Source organism: Myotis daubentonii, chromosome 3, assembly GCF_963259705.1.
Source record: "Myotis daubentonii chromosome 3, mMyoDau2.1, whole genome shotgun sequence".
Lineage (NCBI taxonomy): Eukaryota > Metazoa > Chordata > Mammalia > Chiroptera > Vespertilionidae > Myotis > Myotis daubentonii.
Genome location: NC_081842.1, coordinates 78,899,824 through 78,919,138, shown reverse-complemented (window position 1 = coordinate 78,919,138; position 19,315 = coordinate 78,899,824). Strand labels below are relative to the sequence as shown.

At 38.9% G+C, this 19,315-nt stretch overlaps 1 protein-coding gene across 1 annotated transcript; it reads right to left on the bottom strand.

Moving 5' to 3' along the window:
* Nucleotides 1–7,240: 7,240 nt before the first annotated feature.
* Nucleotides 7,241–8,224, bottom strand: LOC132229305 (olfactory receptor Olfr180). The gene has a single exon (XM_059686019.1). It carries the CDS (start codon nt 8,222–8,224, stop codon nt 7,298–7,300), a length of 927 nt encoding a protein of 308 aa, XP_059542002.1. The 3' UTR covers nt 7,241–7,297.
* Between the last annotated feature and the right edge of the window lie 11,091 nt (nt 8,225–19,315).

The window sequence follows — 19,315 nt, the reverse complement described above, 5'->3', positions numbered from 1 at the left end:
TCCCATGTATTCTTACAATAAATTCATCCTTTTAAGCAATTTGTGTATCACTTTTTATGGAAATGGGTCTTGGAGTGGGGAAGGGAGGGACTTTCCCCAGAACTTACTGTAAGGAACAGTGCCTCTGAACAACGTAAGAGGTTGCCTATAATGGATCTGTGGTTTGTAGCTCAGACCCCACTTTTATTTCCCCAGTTGTAAGAGGGCTAATAGCTGATAGCTTTCAACTGATTCCATCTCTATGAAATATCTTCAGCTGAAAAGAATTTTCTTCAAGGCTTTCCTTGAGGGCAGCCTCCATCCAATGACAGTCCCATAGAAAGTATAAATTCCAGTCTCCTGCCTTAAGGCATAGGAACTCTAAAGGGAAATCCTGAACCCTCACTTCTCTGAGGGATTGGCTATGGTCTTTGTAGTGATTACATTCAATTTGTCTGCCCAATCTTACTTCTTCTACTCGCTCAATAAGTAAAGAGTCTAAGGATATTTCTCAACAAGCTTTTTACATGCACATATCCATTTCAGAGTCTGTTTCTTGGGACGTCAAACAAGTTGCTACAAAAAAAACAAACAAAAAAAAAAAACAAAGAAAAATCGCAAGGTCAGAAGACACATCTAACCATATGCCTCAAAGATAAACCATGTGTTAAGTAGAGGAGAGTACTCTCACTAACAACTTAGTAAACTATAATATCCCTCACTCCTCTGTAAATAGATTATCTATTATTGCTGATCCAGAAAAGACTGGGTATTTCCCCCCCCCAAAACAGAAATATGATAGGCTACCTTCACACAAAACCAATAAAAGAAGAAAACTGAAAATATAAATAGAAATATTTTATTTGATTAAAATTCTTCCAAGAAAGACAACCATAGAAAGGGAACAATTCTAACATAACATCTCAACCTAAATTCATTTTCTTTAAACAATCAGTTGCAGATCTGAAAAAATGCCTTTTATCAAAAATGAAACACACATGGGCTAAAGGAAATATATAAAATGAAAATTATCTAATTGTGTTAAACAATGGAGTAAAAGACAATCATTTCAGAAATTAAAATTAAATTGCAAGATTCTCAAAGGGTAAAAGATTCTATTATATACGGGTCATTAAAGAGAGGAAATAACTAAGAGAATGAACATGAAACAAATAAATGGGTGAAAAGAATTAGAGTATAATGGTATGGAAGATTAGCAAGGGTGATATATCACACATAAAATTGGAGTCCCTGAAAAGGAAAAGAAATAATGGAATACAAATAATATTTAAAATTATAAACCAGGAAAATTTGGGGAATAACAGAAGACTAATATACATTTTGAAACATACTTATGATACTTAATGCAGAAAAGAAAATCCAAGATATATCCTAGTAAAAGTATTATACTTCAAATTAAAAAATATATATCTGCACCTTCATGTAGAAAGGAAATCAGAATAGCATCTCAACAACAACATACAAAGCAAGATAACTGAAGATCAATATTTTCAATAAGCTCAAGGAAAAAAGTGAGTTGAGGATTTTATATCTAAGTAAGCTTTACTTTTCAATTAATACATGTAGAAAGCATCAGGGAAATAGAAAATAGCTATTAGTACACCACAGTAATAATTGCTGTGAGCAAGATCCACTAGTGAGCAAAACTTTAAGGAGAAAAAAGATATATTTTTTGCTTTATTTTATTTTATTTTATTTACTAGAGGCCCGGTGCACAAAATTTGTGCATGAATAGGGTCCCCAGGCCTAGCTGGCAATCAGGGCCAATCTGTGGGAACAACCAGTGGGGCAATCAGGGGGGCCCCCCGCTGGCACCCACCTTGGATGGCCTGGAGCCTGCAGGCTGGGGGCAGCCCCTAGTGGTCAGTGCGCATCATAGCGACCAGTCATTCTGCTGTTTGGTTGATTTGCATATTGAGCTTTTATTATATAGGATTGTTGATAATATTACAGATACCCCCTATTTTTCCTCCCTTTCCCCCACCTCCATCCAGCCCTCACCCCAAAAGTAAAAAAATTAATAAATTTCAAAATAAGCAGTAGAAGAACAGAATAAGTTCATTGATTACCACATAAATACTATTCATAATCAAATGATATTATTTAAAGCTAACAAACAAAATTATTAGCTTATTGGATATGCAATAAATGTATAAAGGTAACAATAATTCAAACCATCTGAAATACAAAAAGGAATATAAAAAGTAAATAAAACAAGCCTTTAAGTAAACAATAAAGATAACATAATACCATTGGTAAATACCAGTTAAATAATATGAGCATTTAGACCAAACACACAAGTCCTGGAAATTAATGTGAACGGGATAATTTTAACTATTACAATGAAAAGATTTTCAGATTTGAGCCAAAAGGAAACTCAGCTCTATATTTTACATAAAACTAAAACAAAGTGATTTTTAAAAGCTCCAAATAAATGTATAACTAAAGATGTGTCAGATAAAGTATAGGAAATAATTTAAAAACTAATTCATAAGAGACCAGTTGAATAAATTCACAATGAAATAGTTTGTAACCATATAAAAAAAGGAGAAATATCAGTATCTATGATATGGAATGATTTCCAAATCATGTTGTAAAGTAAAAGAAAAAAAATTAAGGCACAAAATGTGCGCCTGTTTGTGTGTGTGTGCGTGCTATCATTTGAGTGAGAAAGAAGGGGAAATAAAATGTTGTAGATATGCATGTATGTTTGTGTTTTTTTATTTTTAAAAAATAACAGAGGAAGTATGGACCAGAAACTAGTGAACATTATTGCTTATTGGGCCTATTCAGAAAAATATCTAATTCCCATTCTGAGGAAGGAAATGTACAAGTTTAGCTTAGACATGTTATACCAGAGAACAAGAAATCAGAGACTACTGCAGTCATATCAGAAGGTCTCAGAAACCATCTTGAAGTTTTTGAGTTTTTACATACCAAATTTGAGATAAGGAATAATAATTATAATGCATTTAGGCTGATAAAACATAATACAATCAATGGGTTCATAATGATAATACTTAAAATATAATAATTCCCATAGGATATTAGAAAAAGAATTTATTTTGAAAACTAGTACTTAGATTTGTTAATTCTGCTTTTTCTGTGGGAATTGAATCTATTTTGTTGTACTTTTGGTTTTGTCTTCATTGAGGAAATAAAGCTTTGAATCTATACAGTGAAAGAGAAAGAGAGGAAGAGGGAAGGAAAGAGTAAGGCAGGGGAGTGAGGTAGGGAGAGAAAAGGAGTAGAGGAAAGTGAAGTAGACAGGAAGAAAGGAGAGGGAAGGGTAGAGATGGAAAGGGGAAGAGAACAAATGGAAAAGGGAAGGGATGGAAAAAGAAAAGGAAAGAAAAGAAAAGAAAAGAAAAAACAGAGCCAAGAAGGCAAAGATAAAAGAAATAAAGTTTCCATCACTATGTAGAAAAATGAATGAAAAAATTGCCAAAGATAAGTATTCTGAGATTTTATAAATCCAGATATAAAGAAATTTCTAAAGGTTTCCAGAGAGACAACAGAAGGACATGCAATTTCTCAAAAGTAGCACAACTTGCTAAAATATAAAGGGAAAATGCCTTCAATGTTAGAAGGAAAATTATTTCAAATCTAGAATTCTATAGAAACCAAATTATTAATCATGTGTGAAGAAAGAATAAAGATCTTTTTGCAACATGTCCAGACTCCAAAACTTGACTGGCAAGAGGGCAACTAGGATTTCTTAGCAAAACATGAGCATGAACCCCGAAGAGGAAATAGACCTTGAAAACAGTTTAAAAACAAGAAATGAGCTAAGGGAAGTCTCAGCAGGACAGCTAATGCACTGGGCCCAGAGAACAATCTCTCTAGACCAGAACAGGAGAATAGGGGACCAGGAAAAAGTCTCTAAGATTAAAAAAATATAATAATTTGATACAGCTGAGTGTTTGAGATATTTGATAGACACATGATGGATGTAATTGAACAAATGGGAAGATAAAGTTTTACTAACTTTTAAAAAGTCCCACAAGAATCATACAGAAAAGAAAATATGAGCATGGTATACACTGTTTCAGTGGTGAAAAATATTTGCATGTCCCTAATAAAAATTGATTTTTTTAATTATTGAAAATTGTGATATACCATCAAGGATAAGAGAAATAGGGAGGAATTAATAAATAAATAAATATAATTTACCATAACTAAGAAATAGAAAGGCAAATTTTTAGAGAAATAGCTAAAACAATTATAGTGGCTGTAGCTAAAATGCAGAGGTCCTGGGGAGCGGAAGACGAGCCACTTTAGGATGCACCTGTTAGTATTACTTTAAAAATTGGTCTCTGACTAACAGTTTTAAAGTAAAAATAAAATAAAAGGCGCAACAGAGAAGGGAGACGAGTCTGAATCATTTGGGAATATGCAGGTGCAGGGGGCATGGCATCATGGAATTGTGTGAAGGTAATGTAAATGGAGAGATCCGGGCACATTCCAGATATATTTTAGAGACAGAGTTGACAGATGTTGTGAAAGTTTTAATGTGGTAGCAAAGAGAGATGGAAAATTTCTCCGAATTTCTCCCTTGCCTACCTGATTGGAGGCTGCCACCATCAAGACAGAGAAGACAGGAAGAACCAGCCTTTGGGGAGAATTCAACAGTTGCTTTTTGATCATGTTAATCTTAAGATGTCTATGAGACATTCGAATAACTATGTCCTGCTTGGCAGCTGGATCCATGAGTCGGGAGACTAGAGAACGTGTCAGAACTGGAAATGCACGTGATGAGTCATCTTCATATTGATGACATTAAAAGCCATAAAAAATATGTGGAGTCACATGAAAGGAGAGAATAAAAAGGATAGACTAGAGAATTTTATATCTGATACTTACAGAATCTTAACATTCAGACTATGGTGAGAGCAGAAGACCCTTTTCCAATCATAAAAGTCGTATCTGCTTAGTTTAATTACTTCTTATAATGTCTCTCTTCCCTAGTAAAATGTAAGTGTAGATATTGGGACTGTCTATTTTTATTTTTGTTGAGCAAACTAATCAACTAGAAATAGACCTCTCTGCATATGCAAGACCTGTGAGTGTATGACTATGAACAAAAAGAAGTCATAAGAAATCAGTGAGTAAAGAAAGAGTTAATAAATCTTTTTTAACTAATGGTGAGCCATAAAAAAATAAATTTTAATTCTCACTTAACAGCATTCTCTTTTTAAAAATATACTTTTATTGATTTCAGAGAAGAAGGGAAAGGGAGAGATAGAAACATCAAATGATAGAGAGAGAATCATTGATCGGCTGCCTCCTGTCGCCCCACACTGGGGATCGAGTCTGCAACCCTGCCATATGCCCTGACAGGAATCAAGTCATGACTCACTGGTTCATAGGTCAATGCTCAACCACTGAGCCATGCCAGCGGGGCTCACTTAAGAACATTCTAAAATGAATCCCAATTGAGTAAGAGTGCTGTGCATAAAAATTTAAGCTATGGAAAAATAAAAATAAAATTACGTTTATCAAATATCTCTGAATGGGAAACATAAAATTTTACTCAAACAGAAGAGATAAACAGCTAACCAATTTATCTAGGCCCACTCACTTACAACATTTTCTTTCCTCGTTGATTAGTGATGCTCTTCTTATTTTATATGGGTGTAATAAAATGTGGATAATCTGGTATTTTTAATATATCTATCTACTGATTTTTGACTTAAAATCAAATTGCTTTAATTGTTGGACTTTGTCATATTTTCAACTATATACATCAAGTCTGTTTGTTTTATTGGTTATTGATTCTTTCTAGAAAAAATTAGAATTATTTTGCCAGGTTCTCAAAAAAGTCCTGCTTGAATATTTATTTAAGTTATTTAATCTGTGGATAATATTTGGAGAAACAAGCCAAATAAAGTTACATCTTCAATTCATGCCATATGTTAATAAATTTCAGCAGAATCAGAAGTAAAGTGCAAAAATTAAAATATAAAAAAGAAAAGCAAGGAGCAGGAGGAGGAAAGAGAAAAATAACATATTGACTAATAGTAGATCTCAGATTAAGAAATTCTAATCAAAAACCTTAAAGATCATATAATACAAAAATCAACATATCATGACTATATCAAATATTTATCAATTCTAAATAACAAATATTAAACACAGAAATAATTTTCCACAAATAGCTTCAACACTTTAATATTTTTTTCTCTATAAATAATTATACAAATAAATTAGGAAATTAACAGATAATTCATAGAAGTAAAAATGGCCGATAAACACAGAAAAAATTAATTTCAGCCCTAACTAGTTTGTCTCAGTGGATAGAACATCGGCCTGTGGACTGAAGGGTCCCGAGTTTTATCCCGGCCAAGGGCACATGCCTGGGTTACAGGCTCAACCCCCGGATCGGTGCAGGAGGCAGCCGATCAATGATTCTCTCTCATCATTGATGTTTCTATTTCTCTCTCCCTCTCCCTTCCTTTCTGAAATCAATAAAAATATATTTTAAAAAATTAATTTCACTATTACTTAAAAGTATAAAAAATAAACAATGACCTTATTAATGTTTTTAAATGCTTATTGAGTGTTTACTATGTAAGTAGCTGTTCTATATTCCATAATACGTAACTTGATTGGTGCTTGTAAAAAGGTAAAGGACCTTAATCATACTTTAGGCTAAAGTAGATCTTAATCTACTATAGCCAACTTGTTATAATTCATTGTTAATTATTCTATAAAATGTATATGTATGACTGCGTGTGTGTGTGTTTCTCCCCATTTGTGGGTCTTATCTAGATTAAATTTCATTACTTTAAAAACAGATTACTGCAATTAATTTGCTTCTTGTCTCTCTCCCCTCAAACTAATCTACGAGTATCTGCCAGATCATTTTTCTGAATGAAAATGATCAGACTCCTGCCAGGAAATTTTAAATGTTTCAAATACTTTACACAGGATTAGATATAATGTCTTCCATTGATTAGACAAAGTTAATCAAGGCAGACTCTTCTATACATTTAAACATTTAATTTGATGCTGTGTTTGTTTATTGAGGTTTGGAACAATAGTCTGACACAATTCCATGAGAGTAATGAGGGTTGATAATGAAAGTTTCTTGAGTTTCCTCCTGCTTTACTTGGTAATGGTGGAATTTGGATTAAGATTTGACAGATGATTTTGAAATTCCAGTCATAAATCTTTTTAGGAAAAACGATCTAATGATTTAGAGATTATTATTTTATATAAAAACCTATTTTCCTTTTTTATGTTCCATATCTAGAAAACTATTTTAATAAATTAAAATGTTTTCCATTGAGGATGTTCATTTATGAATATGATTCCTCATAATTTTTTTCAGAACATTTATCACCTCCTTATTTCTGAGGCTATAAATAAAGGGGTTTAATAAAGGAATTACTATTGTATAAAAAATTGCCACAGGTACATCTTTATCCCCCTTTTCAAATGGTCGAATATACATGAGAAGACAAATGTAGAATATCAAGACAGATAGAAAGTGGGATGCACAAGTAGAAAATGCTTTACCTCTCCCTTCTTTGGATTTCATCTTGAAAACAGTAAAAATGATGCAAATATAAGAAATTAAGACAGTGGCAATGGTGAAGACTTGAATTGGCATTGAAAAAATATATATCATTAATTCATTGAGGTAAGGATCAGTACAGGAGAGTCTATAGAGTGGAAGGATATCACAAAAAAAATGGTCAATTTGATTAGACCTGCAGAAAGTTAACCTTAAAAGAAGCCCTACATGGATCATGGAATGCAGATTACTAGCTATGAAGGTCCCTATAGCCATCTGAATGCAGAGTTTCTTTGACATCCTGGTGTGGTACTGCAGTGGGCTACATATGGCCACATAGCGATCATAAGCCATTGCCGCCAGGAGAAAGCAATCTGCAGTTTCAGCAAGGCAGAGAAAATAAAATTGTACCATGCATTCATTGAGGGAAATCATTCTGTCCTCAGAAAAGAAGTTCTCTAACATCTTGGGGGTAATGGCACAGGAACAACAGGAATCCATCAGAGCTAGGTTGCCCAGAAAGATGTACATTGGTGTGTGAAGACGACGCTCCATAAATATCAATGCCACCAGGCCAAGATTACCCATCATGGTGATCAGATAGATGGCAAAGAACAATAAAAACAGAAGACTCTTCAGCACTGGATGATCTGTAAATCCTATGAGGATAAACTCAGTTGTCAAGGAGTGATTTTCCTTAGCCATTCTTGGTTCTTGGCTGAGATAGAAATCATAGAGAAATTAGATTCAGAAGTAGAGGGGTCTAATTCTCCCCTCTAATATTTCTGTACACAAAAAGGAAAAACTCTCTTCACTCTTCTTACGCTGTCTTCTGAAAACTAGCACACACACAGTAGGTCAAGTCTGTGAGAAGAAAAATATGACAGATAGTGTACACAGAATTATCTAGAAATGCCTGCTTCTATTCCCAAGACAGAATAGCTTTTCTGCATGAATTATCCAATGCTGATGTGAAAATTCCTAGTCAGTGTATATAATTTGGCATTTACAAAATTAAAAGACATTTCCTTATGATGTCTTTTTCTCCAGGAAAAAAAATAAATTTAAAATACTTTCCTATGGGACTGATGTGGTGTTTGAAAATAAATTGCTCTTTAGACATTTTAAATGTCTAACATTAAAAACTCCACAGAATCACTGTAGGCTTTTTAAATAGTTTTCTAGCTTAGTATCTCTTCACAGCTAGATTTATCAGGGAATATTTTAAAGAAAGACCTACTCATCTTTAATACAGGATAAGAATATAAGTTATTATTTATACCATTTTTATGTTCATTTCAACATTCTAAATCTTATATTAATATAACACATTCCCCAAGAAATTATTATTATCTGTTTATTCTAATACTTTCTGTCTCTGTTTTAAGAATGGTACATGCATGTCTGTGGTTATGAGATTTGGCAACTAAGTCTCTAATTACAGTGTTCATATTCCTATCTTGTATTCTCTCAAACTTCTTATATAATAACTAATGTCTTCATTTTTGGTGAATTCCATGGAGGTTATGCATTTAATATATGATTATTTACATTTATAAACTCATTTACTCCTAATCCACCATATGTTCACTGGAATTCAGTGATCACCCAAGTTTCTTATAAATTTATGATAGTTTAGCAACCATATATTACAAGAAACATGGGATTTTAAGAATGCCAAAATCATTTTTCTTTTCTTTCAGAAATTGCTAAAAATATTTGGTCTCATTTTTTAAATAGACAATTTTGAAGAAAAGTATACAATGGTTAATCAAAATATGCTGTTTTTCAAATATATTTTGGTTAGGTTTTTTTTTCTGTTTCTTATCATTATTTACACTGAATTTAATATACTATTTTTCTATATGCTTACATAGTATGGTATAATCTTCTGGACTCTTATCACTAGAGGTTTATAATAAAATGAATAAAATAAGTTTGCCCTTTGTATTTTACATCCATAACACTTTAAAAATACCTTTTAGAATTATAGTATTTTGGAAAAACTTAGTAAAAGTATGCAAAGACAGCTTATTATTTTAGCAACACATAATGGTAAATCAATTGAAAATACTTGTCATATTGGTTTAACTTTTAATAATCACTATTTTATGTGGAAGATAAAGGTATCAGAATAATGAGTAAAAATTCATTCTCCATCCCCCAATGTAAAATACAAATTATTCAACTGAATTAGAAATCAATTTTACTTTACATCCCGTATTTATTTTACAGAGTCAGGTACAGCCTTACCTGCATATTTACTGATAAGACAACGGTAATTTTTAACTCAGAATGGGACAGAACGCTCCGATGTACTACTATGTTTCATATGGCTTTCCATAGTATCTTCAGTTTAGAGACAGGCCAAGAAAAGATTTAAGTGGATAAAATACAAAACCAATTAAAAATGCTGAAGTATTTTAGGGAAATGTGTGTTTCTGCATTTTAATGCTATAAGATAAATAAATTAGAAATCAGTCCTCGTATTTTGAGTTTACTATCAAACATTTTATAGTAGCTAATTGGCCACCTGATGTTGTTTGTTTTTAGAGAAATTAAGAATAAAAATCTTGGTCTTTAAAACATTTGGGAATAAATTATGTCAGTCTAGGATATTCTTTCTACCAATAGGTCAGTGACAATAATTATGTTAGCCTCAGGGCAAAGTTAAAGTTTTCCATTGATTCTAAAGGGATTACCTTGGCATTAGCATCATGGTATTTCAGCAGAGACTCCTAACCTGAGAGACGTGGTTTCCAAAACACAAGTAAACCAAAGAGCATCAATTAATGATAAACGTTCGTTGAGATTCTGGGGTTAAATCAAATGACCATCACTAAAGTCAGCTAAGGATCATGTTGACTTTTTTTACACACTTGAGACCTCTCTCTCTCTCTCTTTCTCTTTCTCCCTCTCTCTCTCTCTCTCATCTTCTTTACTTGAAAATTATAGTGGAGAAAAAAATCATATTAATCACTTAGTGGAGGAAGTGGAATTCAAACCAAAATGTGAAGGGAGATTTGGATTTGTGGGAAAGGGGCAAAAATGTGGTTACATTCTTCTCCTATAATCCCTTTGATGAATATGACCATCCTATTGATTCATCCTCTGAAACAACTCTAACATTGTATTTTTTAGCTTCACTTATGTATCATAAGAGAAATTTTTAACTAGTCTTCCATATCCATCCTTCTCCTACTATAGATATGCTCTTGTGGACTGAAACTGTTTGGAACCCTCATTACTCTCCAAACCAAGTCTTTGTCCTATTCTTAGTATTTCAATGCTTCCAGGGACTGGGCTTATTTCCAATATAACTTTATTTTTTACCATTAATCTTTAAGAATCTATCTCCAAAAACATACCCATCACTTCTCTATTCCTTGATGCACTAGATTTAAATCCTAACTCAGAATATTTTTCTTACAATCCGCTTCTCATTTAAAAGGCCCTTGACCTCCCTAACTTATTCCTCTACCCAAGTCCTATTTAATTTTTATATGAGGTCTGATTTCCTTCATGAAGATACCTTCAACTTTCTGATCTACAAAATAATTAACTGCTTTTATCATACAAAGAGCTCTTAATCATACTTCACTTGTATAATCATTCATTCCATTTTCCTATGTATGAAAGGCTTATTTATTCTCAGCTGAATTTTCTTTTTGACATTCCATACTTGCAAACCTCTCATTGTAGGCTCTCAAAAAAATGTTTATTGAATTGGATGTAGAAATTTCATTTAAATTAAATTTAACATAGAGTGATTATAAAAAGACAAGTCACTGGGTCAGACATTGAGTAGAGAGAACCCCTCCGTAGAGGTGGAGTTGGGCAGGAAGTTGCATATACAGTATATGCAAAAACAAAAATAATCCTGCCATCATACAACTACCAATCCGGAGAGTAAATTACTTAAACAACTATATACTAGTATACAGCAGCTCAGATTGCGTTAAATATCAAAAAAAGAACTGTACAGACAGTCCTCAGGTTACGTCAGACTCAATGTACAGCATTTCATGGTTACGTTGCCATCCCCCATTTATTTATAAAAAAAAAGTTCCATCATTTTGATGTATGTACATATATGTTTATGTTTTTTATTATTTACTTACCACAAGTAAAGGTCAGGAATTGTTATCTTTCTTTTAAATTTTTTTTTACTGTTTCACTTCATTACTGCTGTGTATGTGCTCCATGTGAGTGACGTAGGTGATTATGTAGATGGGTTCCAACTTACAGTGAAAATCATGTTAAGTCGCGCCTTAGGAACAGAACACAGACATAACGCGAGGGCCTACTGTATACAGGGTATATAGGAACACAAAGAAGGACATAACTTAGGAGACCAGGATAAGACTTTGCAAAGAAATGAGATTTCCTATGATTCTTATTTATTTACTAGGTGCCCGGTGCACAAAAGTTTGTGCACTCAGGGGGGTCCCTCAGCCCGACCTGTACCCTCTCACAGCCTGGGAACACTCGGTGGATGACCACCTGCTGGTTTAGGCCTGCTCCCTGGGGGATTGGGCCTAAGCTGGCAGTCAGACATCCCTCTGGCAGCCCGGGAGCCCTTGGGGGATGGCCACTTGCCAGCGGGGAGCAGGCCTAAGCTGCAGTCGGACATCCTTAGTGCTGCTGAGGAGGCGGGAGAGGCTCCCATCACCACCGCTGTACTGGCAGCCATCAGCCTGGCTTGTGGCTGAGCAGAGCTCCCCCTGTGGGAGTGCACTGACCACCAGGGGGCAGCTCCTGCATTGAGCGTCTGCCCCCTGGTGGTCAGTGTGTGTCATAGTGACCATCATTCCCAGTCTTTCTGCTATTAGGGTCAATTGGCATATTACCCTTTTATTATATAGGATAGAGGCCTGGTACATGGGTGGGGGCCGGCTGGTTTGCTCTGAAGGGTGTCCTGGATCAGGGTGGGGGTCCCACTGGGGTGCCTTGCCAGCCTGGGTGAGGGGCTATTTACAGGCTGGCCAAGCCTCCCAGCTGAGACCCTCACCCCCCAGCAGAGACCCTCACCCCATGAGGGTGTGGCCATCCTGGGTGAGGGGCTGATAGCTGTTTGCAGGCTGGCCACAGCCCCCAGCCACCCAAGCTCCCAGTGGAGGCTGGCTGGAAGCAGGTATCTGGGATTTATTTGTCTTCTGTAATTGAAACTTTGTAGCCTTGAGCAGAGGTGAGGGCCGGCCAGGGCAGGCGGGAAGCTTTGCTTCCTCCATCACTGGGGCAACCAAGCCTCCTGCTTGCTCCAGCTCTGTGGCTGCTGGCCGCCATCTTGGTTGAGTTAATTTGCATATAATCACTCTGATTGGCTGGTGGGTGTGGCTTGGGGCATAGTGGAGGTGCGGTCAATTTGCATGTTTCTCTTTTATTAGATTAGACTAGTAGCCTGGTGCACAAAATTCGTGCACTGGGGGGGGGGCCCTCAGTCTGGCCTCCACCCTCTCCAATCTGAGACCCCTCAGGCAATGTCCAACTGCCTGTTTGTGCCCACACTTTTAAGAGATAACAGCTCCATTGTTGTTTCTTTCTTCTCATCCTTAAAACCATTGGAATTAGTAGGTATTCAAAGTGTGTATACATTTTGGGGAGACACCCTGTATATCTCGAGCCAGTGGTGAAAGAAACCAACAGCAGATTTGGAACCCCCAGACAGGGAACTTCTCTCACTCTCCACATGTCTCCCCACTTCACTTTCCACCTTCGTGGGCAGCAGGAGAATCAACGTTTTCTCTCATTAATTCGGAAAAGCACATACTGTCACCCGCTGCCTGGCAGGAGTGCGCTGGGCCCCAAGCAAGCGAGGCTCAGTCAGGGCAGCCTTCACTCATCGGCGCTGGCACCCAAAGTGCACATTCCTCCTCTACAGTTGCCCCGACTATCCCACTGTTTCACTGAGAGGACAGAATTCCTCTCTGTCTCTGGGTTCTTGATCTAGAACGCTGACCGAAGGCACCTCAGCGAGGGCCACCCGCGCCCACCAGGTGTGTCTGTCTGCACCTGCTCCCACCTCAGCACCTGCATTAAGCCCCAAGAGGTGATCTCATCATTGCACTGGCCGCCTGCGGGAACAGGGCGTCATCATTCCGCCCTCTCACTGTCTTCTCATAGGCGCCCACCCTCAAGCACCCAGAACACCCAGACACTCTCCAAAGGACGTGAGCATGTCAGAGGGGATGTGTGCACATCCTGCGGGGGTGTTAGGCATGCCGGGTTGATGGAAGTGCGGTGGAGAGGCGGGGGGAACTTGTGCATGCCTTGGTTTGCAACTGTTGCAGGCGTGGGAGGGTGACAGTGTCCTGGGGGATGTTCACATGCCAGGGAGGATGTGCACACCGGAGGCCTCTGGCTTTGCAGATCCCCAAACCCCCATGGTGTGGCCAGGAGGACCTCAGTCTGGCCCGCCACGGTGGCTGTCCCTGCGATCCTGCACCTTCTGGGCCAGGAGGCGGGACTTGTGCAGCCACTCCTCGGAGCTGATGGCCTGCAGGCGCTACTTCAGCTCGGCCTGCAGGCTCCGCTTGGCGTGCTCACGGCTGCCACCCCAGCTATGTGGGAAGCACAGGCTGCCCTCCGCCGGCCTGCCTGCCCTGTCCAGAGGCTCTCTGCGTGCTACCCACAGGCCCAGAGTGGACTGAGCAGGGCGGGAAGCCAGTGCATGCTGCTCACCTGCCCAGAGTGACTGGGGCTGGGTGGAAGCCTGGCGTTCTGCCCTGCCCAACCCTGGCCGCTCCACCCCTGTGTGCACTGCCATCCTGCCTCACCAGGTCCCCCGCGGGAGGGCCGGATGCCTGATCGCCATGGTCCCGCCCACCAGCCCCGGGTCGGGTCGCACATGGGACGCCCGCCGCCCCAGGTCGCAGATAGCAGGCCCGGATGGCAGCGGGGCAGGCGGGATGGCACTGTCCCACTGTGCCTGCAGTATGCAAATTAGCCGCCATCTTTGTTGGTGGTTAATTTGCATATTGCACTGATTAGCCAAGGGGGCATAGCGAAGGTACGGTCAATTACCATGTTTGTCTATCATTAGATTAGACTAGAGGCTCGTTGCATGAAATTTGTGCACTCGGAGGCAGGAGTGTATAACCTCAGCCTGGCCTGCGTCCTCTCGCAGTCTGGGAGTTCTCAGGGGATATCTGACTGATGGCTTAGGCCCGTTCCCCAGGGGGACAGGCTGATGGGGAAATGGCACCAACTGGCTCCTCACCTCGATCACCTCTCCGCCACGGCTGGTTGTCACTATCCCCCAATCACTGTCCCCTCCCTCTGCCTACTGGCACTCACCTTGGCTGGCCTGGCACCGCCCACTCGCCAGCCCCAACTCCCCACCAACCAGTTGTTCCGCCTTAGGGTTGATTTGCATATTAGGCTTTTATTATATAGGAGGTCTCCTTTTTCCCCCACTGACCCCTTCTAGCCCACCACCACCCCCACCTCAGGCTTTCACCACTTATTGTCTATGTCCATGGGTTATGCATATATGCATAAAAGTTCTTTAGTTGATCACTTCCCACCACACACCATCCCCTGCCTTTCCTCTGAGATTTGCATTCTGTTCTAAGCTTCCATGTCTCTGGATATATTTTGTTCATCAGTTTATTCTATACATTTGATTCCACATATGAGTGAGATCATGTGATACTTGTCTTTCTCTAACTGGCTTATTTCACTTACATAATAATTTTCAGGTCATTCATGCTGTTGCAAAAGCTAAGAGATGCTTCTTTTTTATAGCTGCATAGTATTCCATTATGTAAATGTACCACTGCTTTCTTATTCATTCAATACTGATGGGCACTTGGACTGTTCCAGATCTTAGCTATTGTAAACAATGCTGCTATGAACATAGGGGTGCATATATTATTTCTTATTTGTTTATTTATTTGTTATTGTTTAATGTTACATATGTGTCCTTTTTCCCCCATTGACACCCCCCCAGCCACTCCCATCCCCGAGGTCATGACCCCACAAAAAATAGGTTTTGTGTTGTGGTAATAGGTAATTTTTCGCTGTTTCTACCAGTGTCTGTGTCAATTGGTTATGCTAATATGCATGCATACAAGTTCTTTGATTGATCTCTAACCCCCAGCCCCACCCTCCCCTGTACCTTGTCTCTGGATCTATTTTTCTTCATCAGTTTATGTTGATCATTATTATCCCACATCTGAGTTGTTGGGAGCCATTAGAAATATTGGCTTAGACGAAGCCATCTTAAAAACTATAAGTTTCTGGTTCCTCCAGAAACTCCTAATTACCAGAAACCACCTGTGTCTTGCAATTTGGCCAGCAGTTAAAGATAAACTACCCTCACACAGCCGCTAAATCACACATCTCCACTGATAAACACACAGCCATCCGGAGCCTGCTAAATCACACATCTCTGCTGATAAGCACAGCCACCAGGAGCCTAAATAATCTCTAGTAATAGGTTACTGCCCATAGACCCCTTTACCCACCCCCCTTCCCTAAAACAGTATATATTCTGCCGCGGTGAGAATAAAGTTGGAGGCTTGATCAGGACTTGTCTTGCCTCCATTCTTTCGTGTCCCTTGTTTGTTTCATTCTCCTAGGGTGTCTCTTCGTTCCCCCATTGTTGTCCCGCGGGTCGGGGCACTGAGTGAGATCATGTGATATTTATCTTTCTCCAACTGGCTTATTTCACTTAGCATAATGCTCTCCAGTTCCGTCCAGGCAATTGCAGATGGTAAAAGTTCCTTCTTTTTTATACCAGCGTATTATTCCATTGTGTAGATGTACTACAGTTTTCTAATCCACTCATCTGCTCATGGGCACTTAGGCTGTTTCCAAATCTTAGCTATGGTGAATTGTGCTGCTATGAACATAGGGGTGCATATATCTTTTCTGATTGGTGTTTCTGGTTTCTTGGGATATAGTCCTAGAAGTGGGATTACTGGGTCAAATGGGAGTTCAATTTTTAACTTTTTGAGGAAACTCCATTCTATTTTCCACAGTGGCTGCACCAGTCTGCAGTGGGTTCCTTTTTCTCCACATCACCAGCACTTGTAGTTTGTTGGTGAGCCATTCTGACAGGTGTGAAATAGTACTGCATTGTTGTTTTGATTTGCATCTCATGATTAGTGACTTTGAGCATGTTTTCATGTGTCTCTTGGCCTTCTGTATGTCCTCTTTTAAAAAGTGTCTATTTGGGTCCTGTGCCCATTTTTTGATTGGATTGTTCATCCTCCTTTTGTTAAGTTGTATGAGTTCTCTGTAAATTTTAGAGATTAAACCCTTATCTGACATAGTATTGGAAAACATGTTCTCCCATGCAATGGGCTTTCTTGTTTTGTTGATGGTTTCTTTTGCTGTGAAGAAGGTTTTTATTTTGATGTAGTCCCATTTGTTTATTTTCTCCTTACTTTCCATTGCCCTGGGAGCTGTATCGGTAAAGATATAGCTACAACATCTATCTGCTATTTTGCTGCCTATGGCTCTTCTAAGATTGTTCTGGTTTCCCATCTTACATTTAAGTCTTTTAACCATTTTGAGTTTGTTTTTGTGTATGGTGTAAGTTGGTGATCTCGTTTCTTTTTTTGGCATGTATCTAATCAAATTTACCAGCACCATTTATTGAAGAGACTGTTCTGACTACATTGTATGCTCTTGACTCCTTTGTCAAATATTAATTGAGCATAATTGCTTGGGTCTATTTCTGGATTCTCTGATCTGTTCCATTGGTCTATATATCTGTTCTTGTGCTAGTACCAGGCAGTTTTGAGACCAGTGGCTTTGGAATATAGCTTGATATCTGGAATTGTGATCCCTCCAACTTCGTTCTTTCTCCGGATTGCTGTGGCTATTTGGGGGTCTTTTTTTAAAATTCCAGGTGAATTTTTGGAGAGGTTGTTCTAGGTCTATGAAATATGCTATTGGTATTTTAATGGGAATTGCATTAAATCTATAAATTGCTTCGAGTAGTATGGACATTTTAATGTTGATTCTACCAATCCATGAACATGGTATGTTCTTCCATTTGTTTTATGTCTTCCTCCATCTCTTTTTCCAATGTTCTATAGTTTTCCAAGTATAGGTCTTTTACCTCCTTAGTTAAGTTTATTCCTAGGTATCTTAATATTTTTGGTGCAATGACAAATGGGATTTTTTTTTTTAGTTTCTCTTTCTATGAATTCATTATCAACACTAATAAAAGAGAAAAATGGTAATTGGCGTACGAGCTACCCTTTTCATTGGCTAATCAGGGCTATATGCAAATTAACTGCCAACTAAGATTGGCAGTTAACTGACAACTATGATTGGCAGTTAACTGACAACTAAGATTGGCAGTTAACTGACAACTAAGATTGGCAGTTAACTGACAACTATGATTGGCAGTTAACTGACAACTATGATTGGCAGTTAACTGACAACTTTGATTGGCAGTTAACTGACAACTATGATTGGCAGTTAACTGACAACTATGATTGGCAGTTAACTGCCAACAAGATGGCGGTTAATTTGCATATGTAGGCACAATGCAGGGAGGTGAAAGGGAAAGCAGGAAGAAGCCCCCTGCCACTGACAGTGATCGGAAACCCAGGGGGGAGCTAAGAGCTGGGGGGCAGGGCAAAGGCGGCCCTGGGGCCGCCTTTGCCCTGCCCCCCAGCCATGTTCAGAGAATCAGGTGCCTTTGCCGCCCTGGCCAGTGGTAGCAGGAAGTAGGGGTGGAGACAGCAATGGGAGCTGGGCACGGTTGAAGCTGGCAGTCCCGGGAGCTAGGGGTCCCTTGCCTGGGCCTAAAGCGGAGCCCACGATCGCCGGGCCGCTGCAGCTGCGGGTCCCCGCTGCCCGGGCCGGACGCCTAGGCCAGAGGCGTCAGGCCTGGGCAAGGGGCCGATCCTGCGATTGGAGGGTGATGGGGGTCAACGCCTGAGGGCTCCCAGTATGTGAGAGGGGCAGGCTGGGCTGAGGGACACTCCCCCCACCACACACACACCCAGTGCACGAATTTCGTGCACCGGGCCCCTAGTTGGTATATAAAAAGCCATAGATTTCAGGGTGTTAATTTTTTATCCTTCTACATTGCCAAATTCATATATTAAGTCTAGTAGTTTTTTTTTTTATATATATATATATTTTATTGATTTTTTACAGAGAGGAAGGGAGAGAGCCAGAGAGCCAGAAACATCAATGAGAGAGAAACATCGATCAGCTGCTTCCTGCACACCCTCCACTGGGGATGTGCCCACAACCAAGGCACATGCCCTTGACCAGAATTGAACCTGGGACCTTTCAGTCCACAGGCCAACACTCTATCCACTGAGCCAAACTGGTTACGGCAAGTCTAGTAGTTTTTTGATGGACTGTTTGGGATTTCTATGTACAGTATCATGTCATCTGCGAATAAGGACAATTTTACTTCTTCTTTTCCAATTTGGATGCCTTTTATTTCTTCATCATGTCTGATCACTATGGCTAGCACTTCCAGTACTATATTGAACAGGAGTTGTGAAAGTGGGCATCCCTGTCTTGTTCCTGGGGAAATGGATTTAGTTTTTTCTCATTGAGTATGATGTTGGCTGTAGGTTTGTTGTATAAGGCTTTTATTATGTTGAGGCATGATCCTTCTATACCCACATTGCTGAGAGTTTTTATTAAGACAGGATGTTGGATTTTATCAAATGCTTTTTCTGCATCAATTGATATGATTATGTGATTTTTTTCTCTCAATTTGTTTATGTGATGTATCATACTTATTGATTTGTGGATATTGTACCATCCTTGCATCCCCAGAATAAATCCCACTTGGTCATGGTGTATGATCTT